Raw genomic sequence first — 18,308 nt, forward strand, 5'->3', positions numbered from 1 at the left:
TATACCTGTAGATACCATCGATATGATATCGATCGTCTTCTATCACCTTTATTGGTTTCTTTTATTTTATTTTATTTTATTTTTCTTACAGAATAATCCAATGAGGGAATTTTCGTTGCCTTTCGTAACATTTGAAAGTCGCCACATGGAGTTCGCGGGATTTTTGATTTTTCTCAGCTGTAAGGGTTGTCGCAAAAGACATGTCAAAGCACACCAAAGGCACCACTTAAAAAGAAAAATTACAAGAGGCAAAAAAACAAAATACAAAACAGGAAATCTGTCCACTGTGATGTCTTCCAGTTGCGCGGCCTACTGCAGGAACAGTGTTGTGGAGGCACAGTCCGAGAAAAGAACCATCACTAGGTACCATCATTGGCTGCATGAAGCAGAGGCAAGGCTCAAAGATGCAGTGAGGTTCAAGTTCGCAGTCAAATCAGCAGAAAATTCCGGAGAGAGAGTTCCGATTACTCTAAGATTCTCTCATGATTGGATCCCTTCCCCCGAAACAAACTCACCCATGACATCGCGCCTACAGGCTACAGAGATAAAACTCTCAGCTGGAGTCCCAGCTAGGCTCAGTCCTTGTCTAAATCATGTAAATTTATGGTTTTTTGGGTCTTTTTGTGTGTGTGTGTTCAGGGCTTCATATGGTTATGTGATACATCTTATTGGTAAGGTCAAGTTCAGCCACGTCGCCAAGTAATGTGTTCCGATTGCATGAGATAGTGTGATGGCACTGCTTTTACTCTCAAATGTTCAAATGTCCTTGGTAGATCCGGGGAACAGCGCCTGTGATCAGTCCTTCGAGGAATCCGATACATCGAGTTGCCCTCTCTCATCACTCCAGTCCCATACGTGCACACCACAGCCACCCTGCACGCCCAAGACCGCCACGCAAGCAAGGTCGGGTGTCAATCTTTGGGTAACGCACTTGAAAGCTTGTGGCACAAACATGATAATTCACTTTTTCCCCCTATCACTTCTTCTTTAAGATTCGTGGGTTAAGTTTAATCGGAAGTTTGGGTTATTCCCACATCAGCTTCAGTTACTGGTTCAAGTTAACTTCCAAGTTATCCACAATTATACCTAATAAACAACAAACATTGGAATTATTGCATCATTTTTGAATTTCACCATAATCATACAGTAATGTGAAATATTTCATCTCCTCTCAAATTTGAACTCGAGTCCAGAACAGACTCGAATTCCATCATCGTCCATCTTTTCCTTCGGGGGACCAGAGCGCACATCAACTCCGTACAATTGGCCGCTTCTAAACATAGCGCGTCTCCACCTCTTACCACTATCCCCAGAACGGATAAAGTGGACAAAAGTGGCTCGTTGCGGACGGGATTCGCTCATCTTCCGCTGCCAATCACAATCTATTATCGAGCCAAGTGCCACGAAAGTGGGAAATTGGAAAAAGACGTGTGTAACAATCCTGGTCTTCCTAGTCCAGGTGGTGTCTTGATCACCTCTCCGTACTCCGTACACTGCCAACTCCACCACCTTGTTTAGTGCTCCTTCTGGTCCACAATCACTCAAGGAGAAAAAGTCCAGGTTAGGTTAGTTGGACCGGGCACTCTTTTTCCCCCCTTCCCAAGCATTTGGGAGAGTGAGAGAACCTTTTTTTCCCATGCATGGAAGGCTGTCAATCCTTCTTCGAGAACCCAATTTCCCCATGAACTAAGGACTAGGGAGTTTTTTTAATTCTACTAAGGATAGACCTTGCGTCGGAAATGGAGAACTTTTCCGTCTCATGTCAATTATGTCAATTAAAATGTGGTTATTGCCTTCAAACATTGACAAACATTGAATCAAAATGTTGTTTTACTCCATATCAATTAAAAGATGATCATGAGACTTTCTATATGTGAATCATTCATTCAACTTATATTAAATACTTTCTCACTTATGATCCGCATAAAGATGCCCAAATTTTCGTCCAATTTTAGCTTTCCTACTATTGTCCCCTGGTCATAGCTATCGGAGGTGCCTGGCCCGCCGTTGTCGCACAGACAGTTGTAAAAAGACTTTCGAGACCTCAAGGCAGCCAATGCCACACATATCCACTCAATGCAAAGAAAAAAAGCAAAGAAACAAAAAAGAGCTCAACTATTGAGAATGAAGCCCTAATGATTAACGTACTAGAAAAAGCAAAAACTCACCGGCTATCCTCAATTACACTATGACCTCATATTACTTGCATTTACGAGATAGCTAAAAGGAAAGCTCCGGGCTACGGGCTACGGGATACCCCAAGGACGGCTAGAAATGAAAAACGGGGAATGATCCCAAATGGTGATGGTGTCTATACGGAGAAAATGAATTGGGCAAATGAATTGGCGAGCACTCTGGATTTTCCGGTGGAGTAAAAACTGGAGATAGCGCACCCGTACCGGGCGGCTGCTAGCTCGAATGGCATTTGTCGCGGAAGGTCCTTGGACTAGCCGAGGGAGTTATGAGTGGCTCGTATGAAGGTGAGTCCACTGGAGTGGATGATGAGCTCTGCCGAGTCAACTTACTCCATGGTTATCATTTCAAATGTTTCATTATTAACACAGAGTATGTCTCCGAGGTCTTGAGAGGCAAAACGGAGTATCATACGTACTCCGTAAAAGAAATGTATAAAATGGAAAATTCCAAGAAAATTATGTACAGAATTAAATGAAGCTAGTGAGTGATGGGTCACGCTATTACAATTAGAGACGAAAATGGTCAAAATGAGAGCGACCATTTGTCCATTTTTTGCCTCTTCCCCGACGAATCAGAGCTATTCTCTTTTCTAACAGAGAAGATGGGGCTCTCGGGATTTGTAACTGCGAGATGCGAGATGCGAGAAACCGTTGACGACCATTTTATGCTTGTATCCGAGTGACAGGATTTACAGAGCTAAATTGGATTCGTGCAGGTCCAAGGCATAGGAAAAGATTGATCAGTCGAGTTTCAAGAATGCACTTCGTGTATGACACCCGTTGTAGATCGTTTGACCTCGAGGTTCAAGTTCAAGTTGGCGTGTAAAACAGCCTTGCTGCAAGGGTCCAACGGGGAAGTGCACATCAGAAGGCGTTTCGAATCTCTCATACGTCGGACGAGCTTTGCCTTCATGCACGATGGCCGGTGCGGAGCACGCCACTGGACTCGTAGTCTCGACTGGTCGTATGATTGTCAATAATGATAGTTTATTACTCCGCTCATATCATTTATTATGCATTATGTATTATGTTTTATTTTTTTTCTTCGGAAGATGTACTCCGTGTGAAATCCTCGAATCAGAACTCTCTTTTTATTATTTCCTTAAAGACAAAAGAAAGAAGACATGCTGTGGATCTAAGTGGTTCAAGTGGCGCTCACAGGAATGTACAATTCTCGTAGTATGACAGATGGAATTTCATTTATTATTTTTCTCACCAATAAGATGTTTATCACAGAGTAGATACGTATGTTTCTCCGCCGCTTCTTTCACGCGTACGCCATCCGGCCATCCGCCGGGGGCCCTGGCCAAACGAAAAAAACGGCCAGTAGTCGCCGCAGGGTTTATCGGAGCTCCAATTTCTAATTTCTGTCCAATTCATATAAGTGTGGAGTGGATGGAGTACCATGATGACGAAGTCATGAACAGAATCACACGCACGAATCAGGTGATACTTAGCGATACATTATCAGACTCCGCTTGATTCCGAATACATAGTATCATTACGGAGTACAGAGTACAGAGAGTACAGAGCAAGTGAGTGGTTCTGGTTTCTGCGGAGTAACTGAATCATGCTATCTCCCGACCAAGACAAATGCAGCCACCCAAGCGCGGCGGATATAGCGTCTGAATCAAAACGGTTACCAGCTCGACGTTACTGATACTAATACTGGTACTGATACTGAAATTGAACATTGAGTTCTTCACACTTTGAGTTAACTTCTTTATGGATTCGAAGCTTCGCCTTTACTGAACTCTCCCCTAATTACCAACTCTTACAACCTTAGAAAAGAAACTAGTACCGACTAAACTCTCTACCTTCTCCGGGAAAAGGGTATGCCAAAGGGTGTTTACTTCTCCGCAGATCCTCAAGGACCCAAAGTGAAAGCCGACCCGTGTGTGTACTTGGAAACTTGGTTTTTTTGAATTCCTTTGAATTCCATGTGGAGAGCATGAAAGATACGACCCAGCCACGTCAAGCCACTTACAATTCCTAGGTACACACAAAAAAAACCCACCAAAATCAACAAGCTCTAATTTTCCAAGCTACGATAATCTCGGACATAGTGTTGTCTTTTTTTTGATTTAATTCGGGCCTTTCCGCGTTACTATCCAGGTAAGCTTGAAATCTGAAACACCAAGTTCACCGTACCATCGCTTGGCTTCAACGGAACACGCGTTTTCGAGGCTATGAATGGCGCTAGGCATGCGCCGGAGCCTTGGCTATTCGCCCCACGCCCCCAAAAATTCGAGACCCTCTCATGCCATAATTTCTAAATTTCTAATTGCTCCGCGCTCCTTCTCCCCGAGACTCTGGTAGCGGTGTAGCTTTAGAATTCTCGCCATACACTTGCTTTGTTACTTTGACTAAGCGAGTTGATCCCCGGGGGCCCTAGAAAGGCCCTAAAAAGTACTACCGCAGAGCTATAAGCCGGAAGGATTTTCGGCTTGAAAGTTCAAGGTTTACAAGGGTTGAAGGGCCCAGACCTGTAGTGAAACCGAACGTGTTCACTTTAAAGACAAGCTGCATGGCAATCCTAATTAGGAAATAAGTCATGGCCAAATTTTTGGTTTAGTGAGAGAACTATTAGATCTATCAATCTCACTATGTACGCGAGTGTCATAAGCCATGGTACACTTTCTCATAAGCACTTAGATTGTACCAGTTAAATAGCATCAAACCAGAAGCTTATGGTAAGGCCGGCTAGACAATGTCTTGCCTCGGATGGCCCGGGCTCTCTGCCCCATTGCCACGTCGTGGACAATTGATTCATGTAAATTCGTTCGTCTATGACTGGACGCCTCTACTAATCTTGTCATCGTTGCCGATGTTAACTCTCTCTAACGGTTTATCGTTGCTAAGCCCCATTCGCTACGCTCAGGGCGCCCGCCACGATGCCCACAATAGTCGGGTCAACAGGCAGTTGGTAAAATTGTAGTGTGGGAAAGTGGTAAAAACTCGGGAAGACACCACGGTCCCCATATGTCTATCTCATGTGAAACCATAGAACCTCAAATTAAACATTGATAAACGTGGTTCCGTAATTTGTACTGTAGCATCGTATTTTGTTCCTACCTAGGTAACTAGGTAAGATAGAACCAAAAAAAAAGAAATGCGGGGAATACGATTTCAGACCATTTCCCTCGTTTCTCGGCTAAAACCAAGTTCACGGACGGCGATCCATGGGACAGAATACACACCGGTCAAATCTGGGTCAATCTGGGTCAACCTGACCGGGTAGAACATCTGGATCAATTACCCAATCGGGGATTTCCTATCATTACTAGGTACTTCCAGTGCTTCCAGTGGCTAGGTACCAGGATTTGAATCCACCTTTTGGTATTCTTATTTAGTGTTTATTGGATGAATGGTATGGGAACTAATAACTGGGGAAACAAATAATTGACGGCTGATTCCGATTGTACTGTAAGATCCCATCACTATCACAAATAAATTAGAAAATTGTACATTCAAGTTCCTATATGTACTAATTGTACATGAATATGATGTAAGATACTAATAATTGCACGTGTGAGTCCGAATCCTCGGTATCAATGCACCTCTTAAGTGCTAGTACTTACTGCTAGTACGAAGTCCCTGAACACGTAATTTTTACTCCAGACTATTCCAAACTTTCCTCTGTTGCACCCGACACTAATCCCACTCCAGTATTTGATCCCCCTGCCGAGCCGGCAAATGCTGAAATTTGGTACAGAAGCTATGATCACTCTGCTATCGCGTACTTTTCCCGGGGATAATCGAGCCAATCTGCAATCCGAGTTCCCGAATACGCTCAGACTTCCCTTCGTTGACAGGATAGCACCCACTGGCACGAGCAAGAATGAGAGAAAAAAACCTACACTTGGACCTTCTCCCCGGTACTCTCTACCAATGTGGCGTTCACGGGTTCAGGAACGTGGAAATAGCACCAAGATTCTTCCAGGCAGGATCTGCTGTCTATCACAACTAAACATTGGAGTCTAGTGGGACTGTAATCCTAGCGTCTCGGCATCAACTCATTTGAACCAATGGAAGTTTCTCATCTTGAACTTTCCACCAATTTCAACTAGTCTATCTCCGCAACCACAATCTTCACAGGTTTGGGGCAAACAGATTTTACTTTGCTTGTTCCCTCTTTTTTTCTTCTTTTTCTTCAGTTGTGAAAAAAGCTTCGCTGATCTTATCGGAAATTGGTTGCGTTGTCTTGTTATCCTCCCCCACTCGTTCCACTTTCTGATTACGGTGAACCGCAAATCATTCATGCAAGAAACGCTTTTCCGGTACTCTTCGATTCATATTGCCGCGATCGAATATGATCCCGATTGATTCAATTCACATACACTTCTGTGCAATTCCCAAAATTGCAAATGCGCTAAAAACACAAAAATGCGGAGTTGTACAAAGTTCAACTTGTGGCAAATTGGAATCCACTAGCGTGACTCTGTACTGTTCCTGGACCTAAAATGCTGCATTAGGGCTCCCGATCCTATGCAGGTCCTGACCCAACTGAACCAACAAGATAACGTTCTTGGTTCCCAAGAATCTCCACGATGGGTCAACCTGCAGTTCTGGTTTTATTTTCCTTTATCCCAACTTGTGAGGTTCTCCGCGCCTGGAAGTATCGTAATTGGTGTACTCAATCCGAAACGTGGTACCTGGGGGTCAACCCGCACTTTCAAACGAACGCCTGGGTGGTTTGGTGGTTCGACTCAGGTACGGAGTCCCATGTCTCCATTCCCAAATCTCTCTCTTCCCATATCGCCCCCACTTCACCCAAACACTCCGTCCGGAAGTCCGTGTCTCGTCCTATCCGCACAATCTACAGCACTCCGTTACCACACCCTCAATCTTTGGTTCTGGTTCACTACTGGATCCCACAACATGCAAGTCCCCAGTGAAATGATGCCATTCCGCTTACCATGCCGAAACCCTATCGGACGAATATAGCAATCAATGGTTCTTATGAAGTCATATGAGTCCATTTCTCCAGCTGAGCCCTTATTCTGACCCGGTGCACATCCGATTTCGGTCACTAGATCATTTTCCCTCTAACTAGTATTGAACACTTTTAACCTGTGCTTCACAAAAAGATCATTACTGGATAGCAGTCCCTCTTCCGTTTCCCCATTTATTTCTGTGAATCTCCCGGAAACAGTGGGAACTTCCAAGGACACTCAGCCCGTCTCACCGAATCACAGAGATGAGTGTAGGAATGCTGAAGTTTCCGAAGCCGTGTCCACATCGTTGTTCCTGGATATTCGTTCTCTTTTCCCTATTTTGCGCGATCCAGATCGACGACCCCGGTTCCTTCTCTTATCTGATAGTTCCACGACACGGCTCATAACCAAGGAAGTGGACTCTGCAGACAATCTGAGAACCGGAAGAAACAGACAATCCTCCGGATTTTCAAAGTATCGTTTCGTACGTAATGATAAGATGATTTTAATGAGCAAGAATGTATCAAACACACCACTCCATATCTCATACCACCACTGTTCGGGAGTGCCCCAAAAAAGAAAAGAAAAAAAATTATAGAATCCACTTCCCAGCCCGCAAATCCAGAATTCAGCGTGGCGATTAGATTAGAACGCAACATTAAACTTAAGAAATCCTAATAGAATTTACCTGAAACTTGGCCCTGTAAACCTTCGCGCCTGGAACTAGTGCTTTAACAATTAACATTTTTTTTAACCCACTTGATACGACCAGCAATTAAAAAAACAGCACCGCCTCACGCCTCACTAGCGCTGAAGAAATTTTTGGCCCCTGTTAACGGAGTACTCCGTTTCCTTCGAATCCTTCTGGAAGGTCAACTAGCCAAGTCTTACGCTTGCACTAATTTTTAGCGCATCTCATGGTCTTTGCCGACAATATAGCTTCATACTAGTCAGATACCTAAATGGAGTACATACGCATGTTCTGACCGCCGTCCGACGGGGAGAAAAAAAAAGATTGCACGTACAAGACCACGACAACAACTCCACCATTGTGAGAACTGGCGCGCCAAAGAAGATTCATGTATTTCTACACGTGTATCCTGCTGTGGGGACATACCCTTGAGCGTGTGCTGAAATCGTCAAAGCAGTGGTCAGTTACTGCGGGCTCTCGTGTCGAGGCGGGTAATGACCTTGGAAGCGGGTCGTATCCTACTCAGCACCCGATATACCCACGAGTATCCTCCACGGAAAACACTGAACTGCGAACTGCCTCGCTAAACGCGGACTGACAAACTATTAGCAAATAAGTTATGTGGAATGGAATCGTCTGAACCGAAAATGGGTCACTACGCTCAAGGCTGTGGATTTGAGAAATTGGTTCAGGTGTTTCAGCCGCGCACGTGGATATATTTGACGAGATGTGCCCACAGTATGGCATGATGAATGCTGCCTACGAGGTTATTACGAACGAACCAGAGTTCTGTCAGTGACGATGGCACCTGTCACTCCACCGTGACGATATTCAGATCTACTCAAGTGCTCCGACGTCGGGAGTCCTTACTTTGTACATGCATCGAATGCAACTTGAATAACCATCCAGATTCAGACATCAGCACCTTAAGTCAAAGCTATGCAAGCTCCAGCTACAGTGGAGTCCAACTACCAACATTCACAAGAAAATCTTCAGCCCTGTTAGCACCTCCTGTATACGGCAATCTCACAAACTAGCGCAGTACTACTCAGTGCTAGTATATACGGGTCATCCCCATCAAGAGATCCATATCATCCATACCGACTCTCGAGCGTATCGGAATACCAGCGATGTCAGACCGGGCCGGAATCAGTGGACATTCGGCCCGCAAGGTATCGTGGGTCTGAGTCCATAAGTGATTTTTTTTTCCCTTCCTCTTTCGTGCAAATGGGGATATCTGCCTCTCCGCGGGAAACAAAGAGAAATTGAAAATGGGGCCCAGAGAAAGACCTTGAATGAATTGCAAAAATCCTCGGCCGAAGGCTCCATCTGTGCGTCCAGGGTCCTCGTCTTCGCTTCGCTTGTGGCGGTTCAGGTTGGATTTCCAGGTTTGTGATGTCCTTGGCAAGAAGGGACGGGATGGAGATACGACGAGTCGAGATTGATGGAGTGAGAAAGGGAGCCTGAGCTGAGTTTAGGTGCTTAGGTTTCCAGGTGGCTTGCTAGTCACTGCAGCCATGGGGATCTGGTGCTTATTTTAAGTCCTGCAGGAGAGCTTCTAGCGCGGCTTTATTTGGGTGTTTTCATTCAAATTTGCTTTCCAAGGTTCAGGGTCATCATAGGCTGAAGTGCCAGATGAAGATCTCCAGTCGTCTAACTAAGGGTTCAAGTTACAACATCATTTTGTTGTAACTAGGCTTCAGGGATGGTTCAGTTGAGATCACGCTCCCAAAGGGAGTCAGTCTCTTCCTATCATAAATTTCCATTGTTCTCATCATAAGCCAAAATATATAGAGAAAGAAGAAAAGGAAGAAAACAGAAAATTAAAAGAAAAGTTCAACTCTGATGATTATGTAATTGAATCGGTTAAGTAAAAAAAAATCGGAGATATGGAAGAACCATTAATCCGGGACCCAGTGGCTCGCAGCTATAAATTCTCATCTTTCAATTCGAAATTTCCTCTTTTCTTTTTTCTTCTTCGTGCGGCGGCGCAACTATCAATATTACCCGTGTTGCCTGGACATCCACAGTTTCCTTCTGGAGGCTTTCAGTGATGTTACCCAGGTGTCAGTTGTGCCACAGACGAACGGAATTGCACACCGGTTCTTACTTTTTTTGGTCTTTCTGATTTCTCAAAGATGAGACCTCCTAGTATGGAATCGGACATACTTTTTAGAATATTAGCGATTTATTAATGGATCCATATTTGAACTTCAACAATATTCAATGTATCATTATGATATTTCTTTTCGGACTTGGCAATAATGGCAGTAGGACTAGGACTGAGTAGTGTGCCCTGATAATTCCCATATGGGCAGCTAGAAACTTGAACATGGAACATTTGAACTCCGGGTCTACCCATAGCTTTGTCAATGGACATGTAACTTGAGCTTTGATCCTCAAGTTTATATCCAGCTTCTATTCCATAGGCACATTACTCGCCAGGCTCATCACCAATCTTCTCCAACTTGCCCATTTCCCTCTTCTCGCCCGCATCACCAATGATACGAACCCGATCCACACGCAACTTCTCACTATCACCATCACCATCCACAAAGAAGACCACCAAAGAGGTGACATTCTGAAACTTAACAAACCGCAAATCCACCTTCGCAGTACCAGTCTTCGCATCCCAATCCTCAGCCTTAATCTCCACAGTCTGCACAGCAGGGATATCCTCCGCCTCATCAAAACCAAGCACATGAGAGCGGTTTGTATACAACGAAACGGTCTTCGGGCGCATAGGAACCTCATCATCATTCTCGTCGGCATTCGCATCCGCAAAAGAAGTAATATGTAACGAGTGCACCTTCAGCGTCGCGTTGAAGGGGATATACAGCATAAGCTGTTCATCCGTATCACTCTCCACCCAATCACTCTTGCTCTCGGCTTTTCCCTTGCCCTTCCCAGAGAGTCCGGATGGCTTGCTCTTGTCGAATAGTACGCGCGCTTCGCCTCGCTCGCTGTCGCGGTTCAGTAGTTCCAGTCCCTTAATCTCTACTTGGTCGCTCACGTCGCTGTAGCCCTTGGCTGGTGTTGCGCCGATCCAGCTACCGCCTGTGCTGGATTCACCGGTGCCGCTTGCGTCGGACTTTGTAGCTTCGGATGCGAGGGTTTGGATCACTTCATTTAGTTTGCGAGGGTCTGCGCCCGCGACGGTCTGCTTCTTGCGGCCATTTTCGAAGACGATGAAGGTGGGGTATCTAGTTTCGTTGTTAGCTGGTGCTCGTAGATTATGGGATTCGGTAGATTCTTTATGGAGCGGATTGAGAAGATGGGGTATGGGATGGTTACGTACGCTCGCACGCTGTATGCCTGTGCCAGTTGCTGCTGCTCATCGCCGTTGATCTTGGTGAATGTGATGTGGTTTGGACGGCTCAGCTGGCTAGCCAGAGAGTCATACACTGGGGCGATGGCTTTGCATGGTCCGCACCAGTCGGCGTAGACTATATTCGAGAAAATATTTGCATCAGTGATGGGTCCAGACGCTCAAGTATCTCATCGTTGAGGGGTGCTAAGCAAGGCGGGGCTGGAAGGGATTGACATGCGGGGAGAGCGGTGGGACTTGGACTTACAATCGGCGACGACAAAGCGAGAGGAGGTGAGGAGGTTGTTGAATTGCTCAACGGAGGAGATGTTGACGACCGCCATTATGGAGGGGGATGTTATTTTGTAAAGGGGTGATGGTGGTGAAGAGGTTCAAGTTTGAAGTTGCCGGAATCCTTCAATATGTCATCAATCCTCCGCGTCAACAAAGCTTCCATTGCCGAACGTCAACTTCCAGGATTCTATATGCAGGGTTAACAATATATGTAACAGTATCAATCGCAGTGAAATTCTTGTTTCTGTTTTAGAATAGCGTTTTTTTTTATGATATTCGGGAGTCTTATCCCATGTAGCTGATTTCAAGTTCAACCTTGGAAGTTGAATCATAGCTATGAACTCAGCCGAATATATAATGGGAGTTACTAGGTAGTTAGTAAGCTCAGAGTCTCTCTCACTTCTCACGCCTCAATGCCCAGGTGCTAAAATCGAGCTTCAAGTTCAAGAGAGAATCGACATAATCGGCTGGAATAATTACATATATTGTTTTCAAATCTCAGGTCAATATGCCCTGGTGTAGACGAACCGAATTTGAGAGCATGAAGCTTCGACTGTTCCTTACCGGAGCCAAGACCAAGCACTTCCAACTTGAAGGTGTAGCTTGCGACCACCCTCTGCTGCAAGATGAGGTCACATCTGTAGATTCGAGCATGATGATTAGCTTTAATCAAGAACTATCGCAGCCTAAATAGAAATCATCTCTCGGAAATTGGCAGTAAACATCGCCCCTGTTGAGTGACCTGCCTAATAAGGAAGACATGCAAGCACGGATCCACCTAACGCCACACTTCGCAGTCACTCGCAACTATAACGCAAGCGTTTAAAGGAATTAGTTTTTGTCAACTCATTTCATCTTCCTATCCTTTCTGAATACCCCTCTCTCACGAAGCCTCAATATCGGAACTACCTAAACGTCACCCGACATGACTACCTCGAAAGAATGGGCAAAGATGCTCCGCGGCGAGCTGTACAAGCCCTGGGATGAAGACCTCCAGGCCAACCGAACACGCTGCAGAAAAGCATGCGATGAGTTCAACGCAGCTAGAGATGCAACACGCCGACAGAAAGTTGAGTTATGGAGAAAGTAAGGCTTGTCTTTATTCTTCATTTACTTTGACTGTACCAGGGTTTCAAATGTTCTATCTAGCATGTTGGAGGAGATGCATCGCATCTCTTCAACTGAACGACTGACATATACCTTCAGCACCAGCCCGAAGTAACGCTAACTCTTGACAGAATAATCGGAGACACTCGTCCACTCCCACCAGTGAACCCCAACCCCAAAGAAGACGAGGAATTATTCGATGAGACAGACCCATTCGTCGACGGTCCTCTCTCTGTTGACCACGGTCTCAACTTCAAAGTTGGAGCAGGGACATTCCTTAACTTCAATCTGTTAGTCCTGGATACCTGTCTAATCACCATCGGTGAGCGAGTCCTGTTCGGACCCAACGTTTCTCTCCATGGCGCTATCCACCCACTTGATCCTGCTGTTCGACAGGGTCTGAAGGGTCCGGAGGCTGGAAAGGAGATCCATATCGAAGATGATGTGTGGATTGGAGGTAATGTGATTATTCTCGCCGGTGTGAGGGTTGGGAAAGGGAGCACAATCGGTGCGGGATCGGTGGTTACACGAGTAAGTTCCTGAATCATTCGAGTCCATGGGCGTATCTGTGATTTGTTCGGTGTGCTGATGAACACTTAGGATGTCCCTCCGTTTTACTTTGCAGCGGGGAACCCGGCGAGAGTTATTAAGCGAATTGAGAGTAAGATGGACCCAGAGCAATGTTAGACGAGGAATGGAAATGCCGAGAAAACACAGAATGGTTTACAAGATCGATAGAATGGTATGACAGATCTGCAGCGAATTGCTGATACAATTCAGTTGTATATTGATTTCTTTGAGTATGTGATTATGACTAGATACCCAAGTGGAGGTATTGCGACATGTAGGGTTGTGTTCCATGAATGGCAAGATGAATCGGGCAACGGTTATCCCAAGTGCCACAGTCATTGCCAATTATCTCCATCGGAGATAGCGACTGTAACTTCAGACCATGTTCATGTATGTTCACAAAGTCAATATTGTAAGACACCCAAACGCATAGTTTGATGCGAGTACGGATTGAATCAGGATTGGGCAAAGCCAGGACCAAAGGCGTCGACATCGCCAGAGGAGACTATGTTACACTTCGCCGATACTCTTCGCCGATACTCGACTGATTCAGGCCATCCGCTTACCTGCAGCGTGCAGAAGTAAGACACAACTTCCTAAGTTGGTCTGAAAACGGTTCTTAGGCGTTTCGGGTCCTTGTACCACTGGCATGCGCCCATGTTTCAGAGCGCCGGACGAAAGATCGGGCAGAGATAGTGCGACTTGCCGCATTATCCAAACGAGCTCGTATAACATCGGGCAAGATAAAGACCGAAAGTTCGGATTTCAGTCGTCATCTTTCAGCCATCCTCAACAGCAAAAAGAATCTTCAGCCAGAGACTGCATCCGCGACATCCGATCACAATCTCCCCATGCTCCGCCTCCCTTTCTAAATCATCTTCAGTCACCAAGAAACCCCTCTCATCTCCACATCGACAGCCACGGTACCAGCAAACCACATCGGTTGTTCCATCACCCTCATCACAAGCCAAATCCTCTAGGTCCACAATCTCTAATCCGGTGTGAAACACGTCGCCCGTCTTCTCCCGCTCTGCGACTTTCAGTCGATCCAGACGAAGGGTACGATCGTATTCGGCTCGCTGTCCGGGGTCTGATAATGTCTTATAGGCCGTTGTAATTTCGTCAATGGAGTAGGTTTCAGTGCCATTTCTCGACTGGGTGGAGGTGGAGGAAGCATATGTAGAGCCTTGGATACTCGAGTCCGATGTGACTGCGCTGGCTTTATCAGGATGGTGCTTGAGGAGCGCTTTATGGTATGCGAGTTTGATTTGCTGCTTCGAAAGGGCGGCGGAGGAACTCGTAAATGGAATATTGAGAATTTGATAATAGTCCCTCATGATGGGCAAATCTTGGGTCATTATGGGCGATAGCCCTAAGCCTCTTGTATATTGCGAATGCGGGGTTGTGGTGGACGACGACGAATTCGAAAAATCTGGATAGCCGCAGCTGTAGTCAGCAGGGCAGAACAAAATAGCAGAGAATAGACAGCCCGGGAGGCGACACGGACAATGGAAAACCTAAGCAAAGAAAAGAGGATTATATCGTCTAGTTCTCAAGTTGATATCATCCAAGCGTGCCAGATGGAATTCAACTTCAAGTCGATACAGAAGGCTGATGGGCGCCCATACTAGGTACTGGATACAGATGGAATACGAAAATCTTGGAAGAAAATTTGCATTGAAATTGACTGGAATGTTCGTCGTAGAAAAGTCCTGCTGCTCGATTGGGGACGAGCACCAGGGTGGAGTAGACGCAGCCCTGCTAAAAGCTGTTTGGTTTTGATATGCCACGAACGAACGATATAAAATCACCCAAGAGACGTCGATGCCAATAAAAGGCACCTCGCGGGTTATGTGGGGTTATAATACTAATAAATACTGATAAACTCTTGACAGTAACTTGCGGTCCTCACATTACAGGACCGAAGAACTGGGAGTAATTCAGTGTTCAACACAGAGGAGTGTGTAGAAGAGAAGAAGATGAAGTTGCAAAAGAAAAAGAAATATTCAATTCCAGGATCACGTGAGAACACGACACACGTGACATATATCCATTATAGAGAAGGTCACGTGTACATTTGTACTATTTCAACGGGAAAATTGATCCCAATTCTTCCTCTTTCTTTCTTTACACTTTTTACGAACGCATAATCAACCTCCAATTTCCTCCTAATTTTAGGTCATAGGATGGCAGGTCATATTGGCGTACTAGAAGAATCTCTTAGTATCTTAAGGCTCCTCAACGGCACTCGTTGGCTTCGGCTGGCTAAAGTGCAGTGGGTGAGAAAGCCACCTGGTGCTTGGACATCCTATGACCTTTAGTCCCATATTACCAATATGACCAATATGACCAATATCATTTTGATCCAATTTTTACCGATAGAATCCGTTCTTATCTTCAACCAAGAGCAATCCAAGTAAATCTTACAGAGCAAATTACCCGGAGACAAGCCCTCTTTTAGGACTTTATGTGCCCGAGTCCAATGGCTTAATGCCCAACCCCATCAATAGCAATCCCATTCTAAAACCGTTCTAGAAGCACTCTCTGTGACGAATTAACTAGTGGAGCTATGAATAGAACCAAGAAAGTGGCCGCGTGTGAGTTTACTAAGGAGCTTGTCTGGGGTTGCAATGCCCCTCGATGATTCGATCTTCCCTTTCTCCGCCCTGGAACTTTTTCCTCTTTCCCCTATTCATCTCTCACGTACTGTGTGTACGCTGTCCACTCATTTCATTGTTTCATCATGCCGAATGGCATCAGCAAGCGTCAGCAGCTGCGCAATGAGAAGGCTCTGGCCGATTTGATCCGGACCGTCCCTGGTAATGATCGATGTGCCGATTGCGATGCCTTGACCCCAGGTTAGTATTCCTCCCGCAAAAACAGTATCAACACGCCAGACTAACGGGATATTGTGAATAGGATGGGCAAGTTGGAACGTATGTCCTTCCCCTGAATCGAAACGAAACCACCACCTCCATCCCCGTATATTCAATGGCTGATTTGTTCCTCAACAGATGGGTATCTTCCTTTGCATGCGGTGCGCTGCAATCCACCGCAAGTTGGGCACACACATTTCCAAGATCAAGTCATTGTCCATGGACACTTGGTCTTCAGAACAGGTTGACGTGAGTAGTCATTTACAAGACTGAATAATACCAATTTCCGAAAACTGACGTGAATCTTCCATTAGAATATGAAATCCCATGGAAACCTCCTGATGAACAAGATCTATAACCCCAAGAATGTCAAGCCGCCAGTTCCGACAGACATTGACGAGGCCGATTCATGCATGGAACGATTTATTCGTCAGAAGTACCAATATCGATCGCTGGAGGATGGAAAGCCAAAGCCTCCTAGCCGGGAAGACTCAAGCTACACCAAGTCACGCCATGATTCACGACGTGGTTCCTCACCGGACAGATCGCCCAGGTCGCGCGGGTCACCCGAAGGCTCGCCGCCTCCCCTGCCACCAAAGTCGGGCAAGTTCTTTGGAATTGGCCTTCGATCATCTTCGTCTACCTCAAACCTCCGTCGATTCGGTACAAAGAGACCCCCGTCCTCGGATCAACGGCCATGGTCCCCGCCTTTCTCGAGTCAGACCACCGGGCTGGGTGCGCCCGTTGCTGATGTGACCACTGCATCACTCGAGGCAAAGATGGCAGCGCTGCAGGAATTGGGCTTTACCAACAATCGACGTAATGAGATGGTTTTGAAGGGCCTTGACGAGGATTTGGACCGAGCGATTGATACATTGGCGAGACTGGGCGAGGGGGATCCGTCTTTGATACGGGCTAGGAAAGCCGCAATGGCAAGCAACGCAGCGCCAGCAAGATCTGTATCATCGGCTGTGCCTGCGGCTGTTTCTAGGCCAGACACATCGAACAATCCCTTTGATAGGGCTGTTTCGAATCCGGTTCCTCAAATATCGCAACCTGCACAGCCTGCCCAATCACTTTCATACAACCCCTTCGACCAAATGGGCCAGCAGCAGCAGCAGCAGGGTGTTCAACCTTTGGAAGCTTCTTTCCAGAACCTCCAGGTTTCTCAGCCTCTGTTCCCCCACTCTACTGGCGGTTACCCAAGCCAAGCAAGTTCTTTGATGCAGCAGTCTACATACCAGCAACCTTATACACCACCGGTCACATCGACATTCTCTCAAGTCGGATACGTTTCCTCGCCTCAGGCTCTGGACAACAACTATAATCCTTTCTTTCAGACAGCACCCCAGCCGCAGGGCGGCATCGCTAGTCAGACTTATCCTAACCCAGGTGCTCCGCAAAACAACCCATTCTTCAGCAGTGTGCCACAGACCCAAGCTCTGCCACAGCAAGCTCAACCAGTGTCAACAATGGTGCCTCGTCCACTTCAACACGCAAATACCATGCCGGTAATGTCATCTACTTCACCATTCGGCACATCTCCATTCGGCCCGACACCTACTTTCCAACCCCAACAACAGCAACAGCAACAGCAACCACAGATGACCCAACCGGTCGCTCAAGGCTCTTATAACCCCTACCAGCAATCTATGGGACAACCAACCCCTCAGAGTGCAGGCGGCTATCAGAACCAATTCCAGCCTCAGCAACCGCAGCAATTGGTACCCCAAGTCACCGGTCGAATGGATAAAAATAGCATCCTCTCTCTATACAACCTTGCTCCTTCTCACACCAACGCAATCCCTCCTATTCCAGAGCAGTACCGGGTCCAGCAGGGTGTTGGCGCCAGCCCTGTTCCCCCTCTCACCAACTCTTACAATTCCACTCCACAATCTCAAGGGGTCTTTAGTGTTCAAACGCCCCAGCCCCAGCAGATTAATGGTAACCAACCTGCTCCATCCCGAAACCCATGGGGTGAATCCACCCCTAATACCGGGGCTGGTTCAGGTCTAGCTGCCCAAGCAGGTATGAATCCCTATTCATCCTCTGGGCTAGGTATCGGAATGGGTGGACATGGTGCTACAGCTCCTGCTCCTCCCCCTGCACAGTCAACGGGAATGGGCCTTGGTATGAACACCGCCGCTTATAACCCCAGTCCCTTCACTTCCGTCAATCCCTCTCTGCCTAGGACTCATATGAGTCAACCAAGTGTTGATATAAATGGGTTCCAAAGCGGGCGTCATAGCCCAGATGCATTTGCCAGTTTGAGTTCGCGTTACGGTTGATCTATATGCCAAATTTGATTGACTAAATGAGATGCTGTGCCAT

At 46.3% G+C, this 18,308-nt stretch overlaps 5 protein-coding genes across 5 annotated transcripts; 3 read left to right on the forward strand and 2 right to left on the reverse strand.

Annotated features, from left to right (window-relative positions):
* Positions 1 to 6,683: 6,683 nt before the first annotated feature.
* On the forward strand, positions 6,684 to 7,142 carry N7483_009267 (uncharacterized protein; the record flags this gene model as incomplete). The annotated part of the gene is made up of 1 exon (XM_057092694.1): positions 6,684 to 7,142. One exon carries the CDS (start codon positions 6,684 to 6,686, stop codon positions 7,140 to 7,142), a length of 459 nt encoding a protein of 152 aa, XP_056943868.1.
* Positions 7,143 to 10,257: 3,115 nt separating this feature from the next.
* N7483_009268 (thioredoxin-like protein 1) lies at positions 10,258 to 11,474 on the reverse strand (the record flags this gene model as incomplete). Its single annotated transcript, XM_057092695.1, has 3 exons — positions 10,258 to 11,026; positions 11,122 to 11,269; positions 11,399 to 11,474. The coding sequence occupies 3 exons, from the start codon at positions 11,472 to 11,474 to the stop codon at positions 10,258 to 10,260; spliced, it is 993 nt and encodes a 330-aa protein (XP_056943869.1).
* An 875-nt stretch (positions 11,475 to 12,349) lies between these two features.
* N7483_009269 (sugar O-acetyltransferase) lies at positions 12,350 to 13,218 on the forward strand (the record flags this gene model as incomplete). The annotated part of the gene is made up of 3 exons (XM_057092696.1): positions 12,350 to 12,510; positions 12,663 to 13,062; positions 13,132 to 13,218. 3 exons carry the CDS (start codon positions 12,350 to 12,352, stop codon positions 13,216 to 13,218), a joined length of 648 nt encoding a protein of 215 aa, XP_056943870.1.
* A 662-nt stretch (positions 13,219 to 13,880) lies between these two features.
* On the reverse strand, positions 13,881 to 14,459 carry N7483_009270 (diphthamide biosynthesis protein 4; the record flags this gene model as incomplete). The annotated part of the gene is made up of 1 exon (XM_057092697.1): positions 13,881 to 14,459. One exon carries the CDS (start codon positions 14,457 to 14,459, stop codon positions 13,881 to 13,883), a length of 579 nt encoding a protein of 192 aa, XP_056943871.1.
* A 1,385-nt stretch (positions 14,460 to 15,844) lies between these two features.
* N7483_009271 (uncharacterized protein) lies at positions 15,845 to 18,265 on the forward strand (the record flags this gene model as incomplete). The annotated part of the gene is made up of 4 exons (XM_057092698.1): positions 15,845 to 15,959; positions 16,021 to 16,037; positions 16,116 to 16,226; positions 16,292 to 18,265. The coding sequence occupies 4 exons, from the start codon at positions 15,845 to 15,847 to the stop codon at positions 18,263 to 18,265; spliced, it is 2,217 nt and encodes a 738-aa protein (XP_056943872.1).
* Between the last annotated feature and the right edge of the window lie 43 nt (positions 18,266 to 18,308).

Source organism: Penicillium malachiteum (genome assembly GCF_028827825.1).
Source record: "Penicillium malachiteum strain IBT 17515 chromosome Unknown utg000004l:1.0-4883003.0:1.0-4884900.0, whole genome shotgun sequence".
Classification (NCBI taxonomy): domain Eukaryota; kingdom Fungi; phylum Ascomycota; class Eurotiomycetes; order Eurotiales; family Aspergillaceae; genus Penicillium; species Penicillium malachiteum.